Source organism: Coniophora puteana (genome assembly GCF_000271625.1).
Source record: "Coniophora puteana RWD-64-598 SS2 unplaced genomic scaffold CONPUscaffold_2, whole genome shotgun sequence".
In the NCBI taxonomy this organism is placed as follows: domain Eukaryota; kingdom Fungi; phylum Basidiomycota; class Agaricomycetes; order Boletales; family Coniophoraceae; genus Coniophora; species Coniophora puteana.
The window spans coordinates 1,481,053-1,497,897 of NW_006913054.1; the positions used below are offsets into that span (position 1 = coordinate 1,481,053).

Genomic DNA, 16,845 nt, shown 5'->3' on the forward strand with positions numbered 1-16,845 from the left:
GTAGAAAGCTTGTTAACTTGAGTAGCCGGATATCTCTGTCGATCTGCGCGTGCTAGCTCGGCTAGCAGATACATGGCTTAACCGTCTGAAAGTGTGTGCACTGACCCGAGAGTGTTGCAAGTGTGAATGACTGACGGGGCGATGTTGACCTCGATTTATGCTGGGTCAACAGCCGTGTATTAAGGGCAACTTTGCCTTCCAAAAACATGGACATGAGGCCAAGAATATTAATTCGAAGTCGATGGTCGCCTGCCAAAGTGGTGACTTGGTCATGAGGTCATTTGAGTGCGCGTCGGGGAAGTCGGCGAGGGAGACCAAAGAGGGCAAGTGGCCAAGCCCGCAGAAGCACTCACTCCGTACTACTGACCAGCATCGACCGCGCACTCGGCCAGAACAGCCCATAACACGCTCCCCGGTCAACGCCGTGAGCCTGCTAAAGCTGCAGGCCGACTTGCCAGCAAAGACGGTCACTCTGCACGGCTCCTACGCTCTGTTCTTCACGCCCTTAGCCGTGGCCGTCCCGCCACCGTGGTGGCCGAGATCCGTCCATGGACGGCCCAAGGCGAGCGCCTCTCCTGCCTCATTACGCCCTGCCTGGCTGACCAGACACCTACAGCAAGCCAGCTAGCTGTAGCCCTTGGTTCGATCGTACTTACTATCTCGGCGTCCTCCGAGGTATGGTATTTTCGCTGCAATCGCTCTGGCCTCCTGAGTGACCACATACGAACAGAGAACAAGTCGGTCGCATGTGCTCTTTCTGCTAGTTCCATATCAACCCTCGCGGGCTACCCGGTATCGCTTTTCCTATCAAATCATCCTTCTTCATTCGTGCGCTCATACAGTCCGTTTGCTCTCATGACAGCTAGATTCCCTCAAGTCCAGACTGCAGACAAACAAAACAGGCATTTCCGTTGTCCGCCTCGCATCGCTCGTCTACCGTGAAGAGGGATTCAAAGGATTCTATCGCGGTTTATGGATACCCCTCATTACCATATCTGCTGTCCGTACGTTTGTCCAGCTATTTTCTCCATTTTACCGCCGCCGACACAAACGCGCTCGTAGGCACTGCTTCCTTTACTATATACACAGGCACAAAAGATTTCTGTCGCGACAATGGACTGCTCTTGCGTCCCAGCGTCATCAATGCCGCGCTGGCAGGCGGGATAAGTGGCGCTCTTGCCGGCGCACTCATCTCGTTTGGAAGTGCCCGTGAGTACAGCCGTAGTCTCAAGCCCATGCCCGTTCCACACTGACATGATCTCATAGCCTTCGAGCTTGTCAAGGTGACCTCCCCGGGCTTGCTAGTGCTCGACGTGATCTCTGACGGGGACGGTCTTAGGTTCGCCGTCAACTCGAGTATACCATTGCACAGAGCAGGGGCGTCACTTTCCAGAAGCCACCAAATACGATGGAGGCCGTGCGCGACATTATCCGTCACAATGGAACATTGGGGCTCTATCTGGGTTTCCGGCTGCACTTTTGTCAGTCCTTCTTGGGCCTCTTATGTGTAAACCTGACGTGGTGCCGTTCTAGTACGTGATACGTTAGGCACCGCATTGTACTTTTGCGAGTACGACGCCATGCGACACCTTCTAGGCCGAAAACGCTCGGGTGCTCAGGGCGCCACACCGACATGGTTCCCACTGCCGGTCTCGCTCGTGCCGTTTGTTTGCGGCTCTTTCGCGGGCGTGACGTCTTGGGCACTTATTTACCCACTGGATGTGTCCGTGATCCCATTTGTGATGGCAGACTTCATACTGATGGCATGTTGGCAGCGTCAAGACTAAAGTCCAGCAACGTGCCTTGGCCGGCAATCCGCCACGCGGTGTGTTTGAGACGCTTCGGCGACTTGTGCGCGGTAAGATTCTTCAAGTTTCAGCGCCGCCACAAAAACTTTGATGTTCGCTTGTGCTGACGGTTCGTTGTCAGGTCCGGACGCAAAGGATCCCAAGCCGATATTTGAGGGTCTAGCGCGAATCTATCGAGGTCTCGGCGTCAGTGCTGTTCGCAGTATCACGACACACGGTCTGTTGTGGACGTTCTACGACATGACATCGCAATACATTGACAAACTGAATTGAACTGACACCCATCCCGGCCATGGGCTATATTGGTATTGACGATTTGATCAAGACATGGACAAGCGATTGTGGGGACAAAATATTCAACCAAAGCTAACGCAGCATTAGACACATTGCGCAATTTGTATCATATTACCATATTTGCCATTGCAACTAGTTCATAATAAACTCATACATCGCAGCATTAATAGTCCTCGCTCGACGGTAAACGAATCCAGACACTCAAGCTATGGTGTACTTTCCGTAGTTCTTCTCAGGATCGAATACCTGACGATATATGAGCAGGTGTGCGATATTTGCCAGGGACAAACGTCCTTACCTCCCACCGCGATGCGGGAAAGATATGCTTGTTGCGTTGGTACCAGCTCCGCGCAACAACCTTACCCGCGTGCGACTCGTCCTTCTCTAGTGTTGCATCGGCCAAGATGCGCACATCGTCATGCACGTCAAAATTGAAAAGCGGCCCCGACTTGCCACGGGCTTTGTTTATTATGAAGTCGTAGAACGTGTGATGCTGCCTTTCATCAGTACAAGAACTATGACAAGAACATGAGGACGCATACATGAGGTATAATGAGATCCTCCTGTTCTGAAACAATTAGTGTATAGCATACGGGAGAACTAAGGGTGCACAGACCTTGATGTACATAAGGTTGTCCACAGTGACGTTACGGAGTTCGGGGAACTGCTGGCGACACTTATCCAAGAAGGTGCTGATAGAGTCACCTTTCCTGCACTGCGGGGTGGTCAGGAACGTTCAGGGCTATTTGCTCTATCACTCACATTGACACTCTTGCGATGACCGCTGCCATCCCAGTACGAGTACGTCACTTCGATTTCTTCTTGCTTCAGTTCTTCTTGCTTTCGCAACCACTCCTGACGAAGGCGTTCTCGCTCCTTCCTCTCTGCTTCTTCGCGTTCGCGGTCGGGAAGGAAAGTGGTATCAACGTTCGGATTCTTTCCAAGCTTGGCACGTTTTGTCGAGGGCTCTTTACTAGACCGTTCGTCATCTTTGGCCGAAGAGACGTCACCCTCCTCGTCGTCATCCATGGCAAACGAGAGGGTGGCCTTGGCAGCCTTCTTCCGTTTCTTCATCTTCTTTGTCTCCTCCCTAAGCAGACACTCCACGCCCTATCAGTGACCTGTGCATAGACGGCGGGGAGGCTGGGGTCGGATGGATTGTGACTTACTTGAGCTCGCTGGTCATGGCCGCTTCGCGTGCCTTGAGCTCCTCGAGTTCTCTACGACGCTGCTGAAAATCCTCAAGCTTGACGAGGCCAACGGTGCTGTTCTTGAGAGTCTCCTCCATGGAGTCATTCTGACCGATGAATTTGTTGGAGGAAGGACGCGACTTCTCGGTCTCTGCAATGAGAGACTGCTTTTGACGTTCGTACTCTTCGCGGTTACGAGCACGCTCTTTTGCGAGAACATCCTGACGGAGGCCTTCTGCTTGATTGTTGGCGGACATGGCGGGACGGGTGGGTGTCTATGTGGGCTGCAAGGACTAAACTGAGGGATCGTTCCACGCAGTAGAGTTTAACGCTGTCTATAGGGCGCTAATAGCAACGGATTTCCTGCGAATGCCGCGGAGTTTGAAGTTGGCCAGTCGGTTTCCGCGAACGCGTTTTCGTGAAGAGGCTCTAACTACTGGAGACTAACAATGGTCCACGTCCTCGGCGTCAGTCTTCCAGACCATTATCTTGCAAGGGTAAGACTGCATATAATGCCGCATTTCGCATTGACTCACACTATATGAACCAGCTTGCCCTCACCAACTTCCATGGTATTGGCCAGAAAACCGCCCACCGGCTTTGTGCCCGTCTGCAAATCCACGATCGGTGCAAAGTCCGCAGCTTGTCAGCCAACCAAATAACAGAACTGGCCTCTTTCCTCGCGTCTCCATCCACAGCCGTCCCCCCGCCTCGGCTTCCTCTTGCCTCAACCAACTTGAAACCCTCTCCAGCGTCCACCTCACTTCGTGAAGTTCGCCAGAAGATTGGCTTCGACACTCTCGCGGAGAAGGCAAAGAACTCAGTCGACCCACTTCGCAATCTCAAGATCGAGACAGACCTCAGGAGACAAGTTAGAGAGAACATTGCACATCAGCGCATGATTGGCAGCTACGTCGGCAAGCGGCACGCCATGCGTCTCCCCGTCAGAGGCCAGAACACCCAGACGAACGCAAAGACTGCTCGCAAGCTTAACAAGCTCGACCGTCGATAGACGACATCATACTCGCTACCTTTACACGTGGCATGTATCCTTCCGTATCTTATTTACACAGCTGGACGACGTGACAATAATACACACTATAGAACCACTTGTGTGCTCACAGAACGTGTCATCAGTCGTCCCCTACTGGAACCTCTTCCTCCAGGTATTTGACCAGGCTAACCCGAATCTCCGTGCTTTCATCCCCTCGCAATACGTCCGAGATGAACTCGGCTTGTACTTGCATTTGCACCTAACGCCCTCAGATCAGTATGAAGCACTGATTTACTGTCGTTGGAAAAGTACCATCTCCAATGCACCTCGGAGAACACCACACAGAACGTTGCTGAACCATAGCCCTCCTTCGAGTGCTTCTTCCGGGAGCTCAACAAACTCGGCTAGTGGGTTCTCGTCCAGAGTGAGGATGAATGATGAAGTAGGGACGCTCGATTGTTGGGGAACGCTCCCTGGCCGCGAGCCAGCAGTAGGTGCCGAGTGGGTGACACTTGGCGTGATGTTCAAAAATGATTTAAATCCGACCTGTAGCTTCCTCAGCGATCTAAGGTCAATGGCAGTAGGGTTCGGTCGAGCTTGCCTTTGCGACAACCTCCCCCACTTCTCGGAAGTCAGCACATCGACCGAGTGAGCTCCTTGCAAGGAAGTCCTCGATCAGGCGCGTCCCGATGTTGTATCCCATCTTCTCTAGCTGTTTGTTAACTTCCGCGTAATCCTCATAGTCCTGTATGAGCTGCACGACAAGCGCTCCATAAGTGAGAGCGAAGAGCTCGGCGTTCTATGCTGCCGGATTCAAGCTGGCATCCGAGCAGAGCAAGGGGAAGCAAATACAATTTTCTCGGTGCGGCCTTTCCACAGATCCTCTCCGATGGCCTTGTGTTGCTTGATGGTCGCCATATCGTGACAGAGGGGCGCAAGTAGGAATAGGTTGACGCCTGTTGACGCGATCGCGTTGAGTCGAATCGCTATCAATAGTTGGATGCCACGTGTAATAAGCGCTAACGATCAGGACTTTCTAACTATTCAACAACTTTTCCTTCGACTTTCAAGTCTTCCATTCGCCTCACTGCCTTGGGCTTATCGCAAGTATGTCTCGGCCAGAGTTGATAGCACCTCCTGAAATTGTACAAGACAGTCTGCTCTTACGGCCGGTCTACTAACTCACATCGCACTTACAGTATTATGGCGAAACTGAAGCCGAGAAGTATACGAAAAAGTACGCTGCATCTACGAGCCTGAGTGAAACTACTAACTTCTCCTCAAGCTCACGAAATCAGCAAATTCAGGCTGATATGACGTATCGTGCACTAGAGCTGCTGAGTCTTCCACCAGACGAGCCTGCGTTCCTACTTGACATCGGTTGCGGATCTGGTCTCTCGGGGGAGATCTTAACGGAGGAAGGTTACATCTGGGCTGGCGTAGACATTGCACCTAGTATGCTTGGTAAGTAAATCTTGTTCTGTCTGAGAACGATTGCCCGAGACATGTCTGTGTGTAGGTGTTGCCCTCGAAAGAGAGCTGGAAGGCGATCTTTTCTTACAGGACATCGGTCAGGGGCTCGGTTTCCGGCCAGGCAGCTTTGACGGCGCTATCAGGTAAGTGACATGGCTTATTTGTATGTCTTTCACTTCCTGAACCATCGCTGCTTAGTATATCTGTGTTACAATGGCTACTGAATGCTGAAACTTCCCATCCCACATCATCGCCTCCACATCGTCTCAACCGCTTCTTCACCACCCTTTACTCCACCCTTCGTAATCCTTCGCGAGCCATCTTTCAGTTTTACCCATCATCCGACGACCAAATACAGCTTATAACATCGATCGCGCAGAAGGCTGGCTTTGGCGGAGGTGTCGTCGTCGACTATCCGAATTCCAAAAAAGCGAAGAAAGTCTTCCTTTGTCTGTTCGTGGGTGGTGGTGGAGGTCAGCAGCAAATACCACAAGGGCTGGACGGAGAAGAGGACAAGGCCGTCTTTGAGCGGAGACGAGAACGTGAAAAGAAGAGGAACAAAAGCGGCAAACGATCTTTCAAGGATAAAGACTGGATATTGAAGAAAAAGGAGGTTGGTATATTCTCGACATCAACTTCACTTTCTAATGATGACTTGGTGTAGCTCTATCGCCAACGAGGGAAAGAAGGCGTCCCTCGGGACTCCAAGTACACTGCAAGGAAGCGGAAACCAACATTCTGAGCGTCTACAATGCGTCCCGTCTGTCTACAAACAGTTCTCTACACGTGTCTACCGCCTCTTGTGCACCATACCGTATAAAATGTCCTTGAAGGGCTGCCATACTCGCCCGCCGCCCTTGCTGCATCTCCTCGTTTGTTATTGATCCAAGGACCTCTCCCAATCGCTCCACCCCCTCTTCCGTGAGGCCAGTTACGGCTTCGTCACCTCCGTAGAATCGCGTAAAGAGTGTTTTCGCCTGGGCAGGGGAGGCATCGTCGATGAGGACAGAAAGATCAACACGTCCAGGTCGTATCAGTGCTGGGTCTAGCTTTTCTATATGGTTGGTCGTCATGAATACAATGCGTTCTTCCCCAGATGCGACCCCGTCGAGAGCATTGAGGAAGCCGGAGAATGTTACAGAAGATTGATAGCTGAAGCACACCGTTAACGTTCACAGCGTCGGTAATATTGGAGACAACATACCCATCTTCGCTAGTTTGGACGCGTTTGTTGAATGCTGCGTCTATGTCTTCAATAAGAATGAAACTGCGTTCTGGTGCGTTTGATAGCAGGTGAAAAAGCTTGTCATCGGCCAGTCCTCGTTCTGATAGATTAAGAAGGCATATATCATAAGACAATGCGCCAGCAAGTGCTTGTATGTATGATGTTTTGCCAGATCCTGGAGGCCCATGCAAAAGATAACCTCGGCGGTAGGGTATACCTGAGAAATGTCAGGACCGAGAAAATACACGCATCGAGGGCTCCTAACCTCTGTCAGCGTACCACTGTCGGCGCCGAAGAAATGCCTGAACGTCATGCTCTATCCTTTCGCCGACACCCTTGCCCAAGACAATGCTTCGAAGTGGCCGTTTTCTGCGGGGCTGCCCAAATGGTTTCCATTCTATGCCCCAGGCTGTCCGGACGACGAGCTTTCCTTCCTGGCTCCGCATTGCCAAATCTCTAGCTTCCGCGAGTAGCCTCGGAAATAGGCCTCTATCCCGGGACAATGTCGTGAGTGTCACCGTCTCCCAGGGTGTGCCGGTCATGAGTTGCATGGCCTTAGTCTCGCGCTCTCGTTTCATCTGCACTAGCATAAATTCTACTTCAAGGGAGCATGGCGAGTGTACGTACTTGCATCCAAGCACCGTGGTACTTTAGGTAGTGTACGCCAGGACCAGCGACAAGCCTAAACAGCACGGAGGAGCTGCCGTTACTCCGTTGCTCGACGTTGGTCTCGAGACTGAGTTGGTGGCTTCGGAGCCACTTCACACTTCGGGAGGAACTGGAAGCTACAAGCCTGTTCTGTTCTGCCATCCACGCAAGGAACCACTCGTATGCACGGTCCTTGTTATTTAGCTCGAGCGTGACAAGCATGCGGCGGCGGAGGGCAGTGAGCCCGGCAATAGCACCTTGTCGGAAGAGAGTTGCGGCAAAGCCGAGGCCCTGGCGTCAGTCAGATATTATGATTATAGAGGAACAAGCCATTGCATACCATCAATCCAAAGCCTGCCTGAAAATAAGGACTGTGCTTGACAAAGGTTTAGTCATGGTCAGCTTACTTTTAGTAACGGATTCGGGTGCTTACTTGTCGCCCAATATTGAGCTTAGCAGGGAGTCTGGGGGGGTGCTGGAGGGGGCATCATGTTGAGCTGATGCATGGGCAAATTGGTGAGCGTTATCGTTGGACGGCGGGGAGGCGACTTCTGTCTGGCCTTGCATAGCACTAGTTGGCTGTGCGGCTGGAAACTGGAATACACTTTTGCACGTCACCTCGGCAGCAATAAATTAGAGCCACCGCGATGACATGTGGAATTTGAAATTGGAACGCGGTCTCTACAAAGGACGCGTCTTCTTCGAGCGCGTCTCCTTTTAACCCTCAGCCACCATGGTCAGACAAGCCACCGTCAGTGCAGCGTACGCCACCCTCGGCTTACAACAAGTAAATTAAAAATTCTGCCTATTGTCACTCCTTTGTCTGACATGTCCTAGGGCGCCACTCTTGACAACGTCAAAACAGCGTACAAACAGGCGCGTTGAGTCCGCCCAGGGGCCATCTTAGACAAGTGCTGATCTTCTCTTCAGCTTGCACTCAAGAATCATCCAGATAAGAACCCTGGAAATGAAGATGCTACTGCCCAGTTCCAAAAGCTTAGTGAAGCTTACAACATCCTACTGAAACATCTTGATTCCTCCTCACCTCCCCGTCGTCACTACTATCCATGCGGGCACTCTGTCCACAGCGATGAAGATCTATCTGATGATTATGATGAATACTGGTATGATCCCAGCAATGACGATTATGACGATTATTACGACTCGGATGAAGAGGAAGAAGACATGGCTTTTTACATGCATGTATCAAGTACCTTCATTGCTCTATATCTGCTAATAATGACACAGGTTCCTATTTTCGGAACTCTTGAGAGGTCGTAGCAATCGATACTCAGCGCAAAGTAAGGAAAGCCATCTGGCCAAGCTAGAGACTTACTGATATGCGACTTAGCATTCCGTTCTCGTTACGCCCACCGACCAGCGACACCTGAGACTGAAGAACAATATCAGGCACGCTTGGAGAAGACCAGGCATGCACAGGAAGAAGCGGAGGCGCGTCGTGCAAGAGAAAATGCTGATCGCCGTGCCGCACAGGAAAGAGAGCGGCAACAAGGTGGTTTATCATATTACGTCAGGTACACCATGCCTTATCTCATGCCACGCATTTGCAGAACGAAACGAAGCCGCTCAAAGACAGAAGGAGAAGTCCCGTAGCAAGAAACAAAAAGAAAAGGTATCTCGCGAACAGGCTAAGACTGCTGCGCAGAACCGACAGCAGCGTGCCCAAACATTGCGTTCCGCCGCCTTTACAGCCATCCGCCAAGGAGATGCGGAAAGGGTCAAGAAAGCGGTATGGGAGGACAACGTGGATCCTGCCGGTGGCGAAGTCAAGATAGGATGTGAAACTTACGTTTGTAAGCTTCCAGACGATCCGAAGGAGTCAATGCTGCATATTTCCGCTACGAAGGGTGATGCTAGCTTGATCCAGTGGCTAGATGCCCACAGTAAGCTCGTGTTCGAAGATGGACAATGGCTACCTTGGCTCATCGTTCTCAGGCGCTGACCCAGAAGAACGCAACAGCCAGGGATTCACCGCATTTCACATCGCGTTGCAGTTGGGTCATGTTGTCGTCCTCAAATATTTTTACGAGACTTATGATCCGAAGCTTGAAGAGTCGACCGCTGTATACGATGCACCGCCTTCCAGACCTTTGCTTCACTTGGCTTTAGACTCTGCCGAACCTGAGGTCGTATGGATGGTCCTTGACAAAGGCCTAGCACCTTCGCAGGATATCCGTGATGCTTGGGCACTCTTGTCGTCCAATGTCAAGGAGGCCAACAGTCTGTCGTGCGCCGCACTGCACAAAGACTCGCGTCTCCGCGAGGAGATGAGAAACCTCCTGGCGAGCTTTGGTGGCTTTACCCCTCCACGAACACCTAACGTCACAGTGGGGAGCATTGCCAAGTCCCCATCGCTGACGTCTCCACGCTCTGACATGATTAACCCAAGCTCCAGTCACGATGGTGACACGAATGCTAAACTGGGCAAAGAACATTCTACGATGCGACCCACTGCGCCCAGGGAACCCACTGAACAGGGCGAATCAGGCACAACACAATCTGATAAGCCGTTTGGTGGTCGTGGTCGTGGTCGCGGACGTGGCTACGGCCGTGGATGGGCCCGAGGACGGGGCCGTGGCTAAGGCATAGTTATCAGATACCAGGCTCCGGCGTTGGCCACTAAGTTGGTCACCGGCCACCCATTGTGCTTGCCCTTTCTTGTCCGGAGTCGCAATCCAAAAAATTTGCTCCGCCATACCGTAATGCTCTTTCTGACCTTGTCATTTCACATCTTCACAATTCTGATACTTGTCGCCGGTACCCTTTGTACATGTGCGCTCTTCGAATTCTGATACATGATATACACATCCACAGATAATTGATAGCTGCACCCCTTTGTAATATATTTTATGTGTTTCGTGATATTGACTAATTTGAGTTTCAGAAGCAGCGCTGGCAAGAACACTGGACTGATGAATCTTGTTAGTCTTGAGCGAGGTCCTTCAGCGGCATTGACAGGTAGGTAGTGCGGTGAGAAATTAGAGTTTGGATTAAAAATAGGTTGTCAAAGTGTGGGTTCCCGTGGTTTGCTCTTGTTTGATTTAGAAGCCTTTGCCAAACAGAGTCACACACATTCCGAAATGGCGTAAGCCGAATGGAAGGGAACCGCTGTGGGTTGACTGACAACCGACGCGCGCGGAGCCATCGAGTACTCCACCGCTCACACCGCTACCACTGACACACAAACATGGGTCGTCTCGCAGAAATGCAGCGTAAGCTGCTCGAGGTACGTCTGGTACCTTTTTGTCATGGGCACGAGTTGAGCTTTTCCGCAGCAAATGATGGGTCCCGAAGCTATGGGTGTTGCGAATGCGAACCTAGTTTGGTCCGACGACAAAGTATGCAGGAACTTTCTCTGTGGCACATGTCCGCATGCCCTGTTTACAAACACGGTACGTGCCACTGTTCTCTTATTGTTCTTCTATAGACTGCTTGAACGCTCGTACAGAAAATGGACTTGGGTGCCTGCCCCAAGTCGCATACCGAACGTTTGAAGACGGAGTTCTTGGCTGCTAGGGAGGCGAACCCAACGGACCCTGTCTTCCACCGCTTCCAGATGGAGTACGAGGCCAACATATTTGCATTCGTGGATGAGTGCGATAGGAGGATTCGGGCTGCGCACCGTCGCTTGGAGAAGACGCCCGAAGAGAATGCCAAAACAACCAATTTGATGAGGGAAATCGCCGAAATTGAACTAGCCATTCAGGGCGGCACGGAAAAGATTGAAACCTTGGGTACGTTTCTGCATCTGTCGAGGCTGTTTACGTACTGAAGAAACGCCCACAGGTGAGCAAGGAAAGGTCGATGAATCGATGCGGGAAATGGCCGCGATTGAGGCGCTTAAGAGCGAGAAGTCGGACAAGGAAGTAAGTAGTGACTAAAACACGGGCTCGCGTCTTGGCTGCTGACAGGCACACTTGCAGCGAGAGTTGCAGCAGCTGACGGACACGTCTGGTGCATCCGGCCATCAGAAGCTGCGTGTCTGCGACGTTTGTGGGGCTTATCTCTCTGTGCTCGATTCTGACCGGCGGCTCGCGGATCACTTTGGTGGGAAGGTATGTAATTATCGCACCGTCTGGACGAAAGCGTGTCTTAGATGATCCTAGATGCATCTTGGTTATCACGAACTCCGGAACATGCTCGCGAAGTTCCGAGAGGACCGTGAAAAGCGGAAGCAGGCGCCGCCGTCAGGTGTCCCGGCAGCGACAGGCCCCCCTGGCCGCGGTGGAGAGCGAGGCAGCGAACATCGGCCGTCGCGAGACGATCGCGAGCGTGACAGAGGATTCGAGCGACACTCATCCCGTTATGAGTACGTGCCTACCGTTGTCGTCAAACGTGATGCGTGATATAACTAACGGATTTGGGATTGACAGCGACCGGCGGAGAGATCGTGAACGGTCGCGGTCACCTGGTCGGAGGAGATACTGATCGAGAGGGGACCTGAGAGGTCCTAGACTCGTTCAGACTTCAAGGGGGAAGAGGGGAGAGTCGTGAAGCATGGCAGCAATATGGCAACGTGGAAGCGATTCACCGGGGAGGGATGAAAGTGCTAGTGCAGCGTGTCTTCAGGGAGGCATTTCATTGGAGACTCATGAGATGGAGATGATTGTCTCCGTCGTTGAGAGAGTCGAGACTTTGGGATTACGGCGGCTATCGCTAATAGCAGTCAACCCGGACAGGGCTAACCATTTCCGCGCTTGAAAAGCCGAGTGTATGTCCAAAAGAGGAGTATTGCGACTAAAATCCATGGATACATAGACCTCTGATGGACGTGACAGTTAAATTTTGTGAGATTAGGCTGTGAATTTGCAACATCATGGATGCAGGCAGCCCGGGGTGAGGGATTTGGATTTATGCGAGACAAGAGCCGAGTGCTGTTGCACAAGCAACCAGCACATCCACCTTCTGTTCTACGCCTCACACCAACCTCCAAAGCCCAGATCGCCTCAACCACTCGCAAATTTCTGTTGCTGCGCGGACATCGTGAGGGGCACTAGCTCGAGCGACCTCCGGCGTGGGCGCTCACCGGCTGAGTTAAGCGGCTGGTTCAGTAACGCGGAGACGTGCTGAAAGCTAAAATCCGGAAGCTGTACCTACCATTTCGGCAGAATTATCGCAATCGCACCTCCAATTCGAATTCTCTGTCCTCCCAGTTCCAGTTCGAGCGCGAGTTCTAGTTCCTGGTCCCAGTTCGTGCTCTCGTCCTCGTGCCAGTACTGTCAGTGCCAGTCATTCCACACAGTGCGAGTACGAATACGAATACGAGTACGAGAACCGTCGACTCCTGCCAACACTCCCTCCCCCTCCCTCCTTCCACCACCCCGCGTCCCATTGGTCATCGTCTTCAGTCTCCGTTACTGTCCCTGTTCCTGACCTATTCTCCCGTCTCTTCTGTCATCCCGCCTTCCCTCCGCCCCGCCTCTTCTTCTGCCAACGTCCCCGCCCTCCTGCTCTAGTTCATCTCCAGCAAAGCCGAGGCTTTCGCTGAACACCCCGGTTATTCTGCGCTTTCTTCTTGGTCTGACTCTTGTGCATGCTGTCCATGATGGATAATCAGGCTTTGCCTGTACCAATGGATATGACTTCCCATCACTCTTCACAGGACGGTGTATCCTCCGGCTTTCCTTCTCTCATACCCGACGAATCGCTCGCCCAGAACGCGATGGGTCACCCCTCCCATGAGTCCATGTCAATGTATTCCATCCAAGTTGACCCGTCCCAGTCGATTACCCCGTCCATGCAAATATCCATGCAAGATACCTCTTCGAATCCTCAGTCCCTGACCGCGATGGACGTCATGCAGCCAACTGCATCTACTCGTGCTCCCCCTCCCGGCTATCTCACAGACTTTCCCGTTCACCCTCCCCCTTCTTTTGGCGTTCTTGGTACGCTTGACAGTCATCTCACATTGGCATCGCCCCCAACAACAGATTCCGTAGCCGTATCCGCCAATCCTTCACCCGCTGTTCAGGGTATGGCCTCTAGTTTCTCCATGAGCGGAGTGGCGCCTTCCAGTGCCGGTATTCCTCACACCATGCCTCACCTTGAGTCATCTGCGTCGTCAGGAACGATGGCAAGTTCAGGATCTGAACTTGGCTTTTCTCCTCTGAGCAGCGGCCCGCCGACATCTGGCCAAGATCCCGGTTTTGTTTTCCCGCCGCCTGATCTTGGAGACAGTCGTGTTAACCGAGAACAGGGCTCCCCTGAAGGGCCAGCAGACTCCCACCTGATGGTTGTTGGTTCCATTCTGAAAAAGTGAGCTACTTCGTCTTTATGCTGAAATTCGTCTGACATCCAACTTCTTCTCAGCATCGCGAGTCAGGCGCAATCGGCGAGTAACGCGTGCTCCCTCGGGCAAGGGGTTGAAGCTGGTAATCGGATTGAGGACATCAAGAAGACTATCACCCTTGTATCAGATCTTATCTCTGCCATCCGCGTCTCAGACGCCCCTCAAGCATCTCGCCACCCGTCCCCGCGAAGTCTCTCTGCGAACAACAGCGTGTCACCGCCTTCTCTCACCGGAAACGTTGGTTCTATCAATGAGCTGCAATATCCTGTCCCCCAGTATTCGCCTAGTCCTAGTGATCACACTTCTACTGACGGGCAAGCCGGCTTGGAAGCGCCTGATGGGTCACGCAAGCGCTGTGCTTCCTCTATGGCTGGCGACCGCGCGAATAAGTCACTCAAACGCGAACCTCAAGACGACCATATTGGTCGGTTCCCGACGCCCCCCACAGTCCGGTCATCGTGGTCCGATGGTCCAGCAACTTTTCCGCAACGTCATCAACACTCGCTGTCGGGAGGATCGCTTCCTCAGGCAGCGAACTTTCATCCTCTTTCGAACGCGTCTTTGCCCCAGCTACCGTTCAATACTGGTACATCTGTTTCATCCGAAAATCAGCCACGTTTGAGTATGGGAGGAATTAATCCCCCTCTAGGCCGCGTTGCCCGGTCGGGCTCCCTGAATACCGGAAGCACCTTCAGCTTCAACATGAGCGTACCTGAGGTACCATCTGCACCAATGTCTGCGCCAGTCACTGCAGATTACATGTCTGCACAACCTGCTCATGCCCCATACCCATTGTCTTATAGTCCTGTATCCTCGCCCGATAGTGAAGGAGACAACGATTCGGAAGCTGGCGATCATTCGCACTCGCTCAGTCCCGATCCATCGGACGCCAATTACAGGGGTGCCTCTGGGAACTCGCAAACCTCATCACGGCAGGGAAATTCACTTGTAGGCCGGCAATCGATGGAAAACCTGTCGGGATCCACAGCGGCTCATAGCAATGACGTGCCTCAGGAGTACAGACAAGAAGTCGATCGGATCTTCTTCGAGTTTCTCATCAAGACTTGTTCAAACCGTATGTCGTTTTCTAGCAATGATTGATTCCGGTACTGATAAAACTGCAGTGGATGCTACTGATGCAAAGGGTGAGCCTATACACCAGACTCTAATGGCGAAGAAGATGCAGCGACTGGATGAATCCCCCGACTTCCGCCCCTTCAAGTTTAGGATTCAGGCATTCACGAATGCGTTTTTGGAAGAGGTGAGAGCTCTTACTCCTTTCCGTTTTCCTCTGCTGACTGCTATTCAGTTAGCTAGACAAGGTTATCCAGAGGAGAAGATTCCAATGAAGAAGGTACATTGTCCTGATAGCTGGGGTGAATGGATGTACTCATCGGCTTTCGCAGATCAGGAACTATCTGTGGTGTCAACCGTACATATCACGTTTCAACGAGGATGGAAAGAAAACGAAGTCGAAAGGTAACCATATTTGGAACATTGACGCGAAGAAAGCTACGGACGGTGGCTGGACGTTCCGTCCGTTCCACCGCAGGGTTGCTGGCCAGCCCCCTGGCGTGGCTTACGTTGGCCTTCGCTGGTCTTGGACACCCCGCATCTGGGATCCACAAGCATCAAGATCAAACTTAGTCGTCCAGTATAGCTCTCCTTCTCTCCCGCCATGGCTTTCCTGGGAGGACGATACGCTTTCCGGCACTCCCCCACCAGACGCGGAGAGCTGTGATATAACTGTCGAGGCTCGCGTATGCACGCACGCCACCTTCTCAGATCGAACATTGCTGATTTCACATCTCTAGTTTGAACAAGACGGGCAAGAAGAGCTGCTCTCAGAAACGTTCCGCCTAAACATTGCCCCGGTGTCAACCCTTGACTCTGCACCGTCAGGATCCCGCCGTGGTTCTATGAATGGCGACATTCATAGGCCACGTAGAGTAGTCAGTGATTCGACTGTCCCTTTGGCACATTCGACGTCATCTCGGTATGTCTTGAGTATTAAACGAATGGCGGAGCATCACGCTCACCCGGCCAGGTCGTTACGTGGTCAAAATGGATCGGGTTTGTCATCTGCAAGCCATGAGGCACAAGTTGTGCAGGTATTGACAACAGCCGCACAACGTGTTGCCCAAGAAGCACAATCCCAAGTTATAGCTTCGGTTCCCAACGAACCTGGACCGGGCTTCCAGTCACTGGCAAAGCAGCAACACGTGTTGACCGTGACAGCGCAAGTTATGGGTCAGGAATATAGCAGCTCAGAAGGCCCTTCACAGCCCTCTGTCCTTGTTGCTGCTGCGCAGAACCTGGTGGTCCAGGCGGCTCGACAAGTTGCTGTGGACCATGCTGTAAACCCTGCCACCAGCGGCCTGCCACCATCCTCAGTCACTGTCAACGAGGTTTCGGTTGCGACTCAGAATGCTGTCGCTCAGGCTGTGGACATGATCGGCCCCCTTTCAAGTGAAGTGGAGATAGTCATCACTGCCAGTAAGCTTCTGCAGCAAGGTTCTCCCGTTTCCATGATGGATACCACTCGTCCTCTGATGTCCATGGATGCCTTGAGATCTCACTCAACCGGTGCGATTCCAACTTTGTCCGGAGGAATGCCGGGTGCACCTCCCGTACTTTTCCCGCCAGCCGTTGTTCCTGCAGGCGTGCAGGACTTTGGCCGGTTCTCATAGCTTGCCGAGATCTTTGCGATTGTGCTATAGCGGTTTTGGGGACTCTAGCGTCACTGTTCTTCGTTTTTCAAAGTGCTCATTTATTCCCTTACTTTGGTGATTTCGTGTCTTCGTATCTGATCTCGCTAGACAACTCTTACATTTGAGCACCAACTGACTGTAAAAAACTAAACATTATCTGTAGTACTATGCCAATGTCAATAAAGTGGACTG

General features: G+C 52.2%; 6 protein-coding genes across 6 annotated transcripts; 4 read left to right on the forward strand and 2 right to left on the reverse strand.

Annotated features, from left to right (window-relative positions):
* The first annotated feature begins 366 nt into the window (after positions 1–366).
* On the forward strand, positions 367–3,533 carry CONPUDRAFT_117595 (mitochondrial carrier). Its single transcript, XM_007766505.1, has 13 exons — positions 367–562; positions 617–675; positions 731–792; positions 863–1,004; positions 1,063–1,209; positions 1,267–1,283; positions 1,340–1,481; positions 1,534–1,723; positions 1,776–1,858; positions 1,930–2,348; positions 2,401–2,595; positions 2,645–2,665; positions 2,719–3,533. The coding sequence occupies exons 1-10, from the start codon at positions 549–551 to the stop codon at positions 2,079–2,081; spliced, it is 1,008 nt and encodes a 335-aa protein (XP_007764695.1). The 5' UTR covers positions 367–548; the 3' UTR covers positions 2,082–2,348; positions 2,401–2,595; positions 2,645–2,665; positions 2,719–3,533.
* A 163-nt stretch (positions 3,534–3,696) lies between these two features.
* Positions 3,697–5,236, reverse strand: CONPUDRAFT_117603 (BET3 family protein). Its single transcript, XM_007766506.1, has 5 exons — positions 5,139–5,236; positions 4,888–5,085; positions 4,599–4,832; positions 3,843–4,545; positions 3,697–3,789 (listed from the first exon to the last, which is right to left on the reverse strand). Exons 1-4 carry the CDS (start codon positions 5,202–5,204, stop codon positions 4,426–4,428), a joined length of 618 nt encoding a protein of 205 aa, XP_007764696.1. The 5' UTR covers positions 5,205–5,236; the 3' UTR covers positions 3,697–3,789; positions 3,843–4,425.
* A 996-nt stretch (positions 5,237–6,232) lies between these two features.
* CONPUDRAFT_97799 (uncharacterized protein) lies at positions 6,233–8,081 on the reverse strand. The gene is made up of 7 exons (XM_007766507.1): positions 8,068–8,081; positions 7,973–8,005; positions 7,612–7,923; positions 7,250–7,562; positions 6,964–7,201; positions 6,422–6,911; positions 6,233–6,367 (listed from the first exon to the last, which is right to left on the reverse strand). The coding sequence occupies exons 2-6, from the start codon at positions 7,973–7,975 to the stop codon at positions 6,506–6,508; spliced, it is 1,272 nt and encodes a 423-aa protein (XP_007764697.1). The 5' UTR covers positions 7,976–8,005; positions 8,068–8,081; the 3' UTR covers positions 6,233–6,367; positions 6,422–6,505.
* A 284-nt stretch (positions 8,082–8,365) lies between these two features.
* CONPUDRAFT_87594 (DnaJ-domain-containing protein) lies at positions 8,366–10,235 on the forward strand (the record flags this gene model as incomplete). Its single annotated transcript, XM_007766508.1, has 7 exons — positions 8,366–8,419; positions 8,470–8,508; positions 8,563–8,831; positions 8,881–8,933; positions 8,984–9,145; positions 9,204–9,536; positions 9,589–10,235. 7 exons carry the CDS (start codon positions 8,366–8,368, stop codon positions 10,233–10,235), a joined length of 1,557 nt encoding a protein of 518 aa, XP_007764698.1.
* Positions 10,236–10,802: 567 nt separating this feature from the next.
* Positions 10,803–12,414, forward strand: CONPUDRAFT_79783 (small nuclear ribonucleoprotein). The gene is made up of 7 exons (XM_007766085.1): positions 10,803–10,879; positions 10,929–11,045; positions 11,102–11,387; positions 11,440–11,519; positions 11,577–11,708; positions 11,760–11,962; positions 12,027–12,414. The coding sequence occupies exons 1-7, from the start codon at positions 10,841–10,843 to the stop codon at positions 12,079–12,081; spliced, it is 912 nt and encodes a 303-aa protein (XP_007764275.1). The 5' UTR covers positions 10,803–10,840; the 3' UTR covers positions 12,082–12,414.
* Positions 12,415–12,829: 415 nt separating this feature from the next.
* CONPUDRAFT_79784 (uncharacterized protein) lies at positions 12,830–16,823 on the forward strand. Its single transcript, XM_007766086.1, has 7 exons — positions 12,830–13,908; positions 13,963–15,017; positions 15,067–15,203; positions 15,252–15,296; positions 15,349–15,702; positions 15,757–15,938; positions 15,990–16,823. The coding sequence occupies exons 1-7, from the start codon at positions 13,199–13,201 to the stop codon at positions 16,630–16,632; spliced, it is 3,126 nt and encodes a 1,041-aa protein (XP_007764276.1). The 5' UTR covers positions 12,830–13,198; the 3' UTR covers positions 16,633–16,823.
* The last annotated feature ends 22 nt before the right edge of the window (positions 16,824–16,845 follow it).

Bases quoted from the DNA above. Each gene is read 5' to 3' on its own strand.
- CONPUDRAFT_117595 (XM_007766505.1), top strand. The intron at 793-862 runs GTATCGCTTTTC...CTCTCATGACAG, and splicing joins CAACCCTCGCGGGCTACCCG to CTAGATTCCCTCAAGTCCAG. The intron at 1,005-1,062 runs GTACGTTTGTCC...ACGCGCTCGTAG, and splicing joins CATTACCATATCTGCTGTCC to GCACTGCTTCCTTTACTATA.
- CONPUDRAFT_97799 (XM_007766507.1), bottom strand. The intron at 7,563-7,611 runs GTACGTACACTC...ATGCTAGTGCAG, and splicing joins ACCACGGTGCTTGGATGCAA to ATGAAACGAGAGCGCGAGAC. The intron at 7,202-7,249 runs GTTAGGAGCCCT...GACATTTCTCAG, and splicing joins ACAGTGGTACGCTGACAGAG to GTATACCCTACCGCCGAGGT.
- CONPUDRAFT_117603 (XM_007766506.1), bottom strand. From the start codon at position 5,204: ATGGCGACCATCAAGCAACACAAGGCCATCGGAGAGGATCTGTGGAAA. The intron at 4,833-4,887 runs GCAAGCTCGACC...AGGAAGCTACAG, and splicing joins TGGGGGAGGTTGTCGCAAAG to GTCGGATTTAAATCATTTTT. The intron at 4,546-4,598 runs GTACTTTTCCAA...TGAGGGCGTTAG, and splicing joins TCCGAGGTGCATTGGAGATG to GTGCAAATGCAAGTACAAGC.
- CONPUDRAFT_79783 (XM_007766085.1), top strand. From the start codon at position 10,841: ATGGGTCGTCTCGCAGAAATGCAGCGTAAGCTGCTCGAG. The intron at 11,046-11,101 runs GTACGTGCCACT...ACGCTCGTACAG, and splicing joins ATGCCCTGTTTACAAACACG to AAAATGGACTTGGGTGCCTG. The intron at 11,963-12,026 runs GTACGTGCCTAC...TGGGATTGACAG, and splicing joins CGACACTCATCCCGTTATGA to CGACCGGCGGAGAGATCGTG.
- CONPUDRAFT_79784 (XM_007766086.1), top strand. From the start codon at position 13,199: ATGGATAATCAGGCTTTGCCTGTACCAATGGATATGACTTCCCATCAC. The intron at 13,909-13,962 runs GTGAGCTACTTC...ACTTCTTCTCAG, and splicing joins GTTGGTTCCATTCTGAAAAA to CATCGCGAGTCAGGCGCAAT. The intron at 15,703-15,756 runs GTATGCACGCAC...TCACATCTCTAG, and splicing joins ATATAACTGTCGAGGCTCGC to TTTGAACAAGACGGGCAAGA.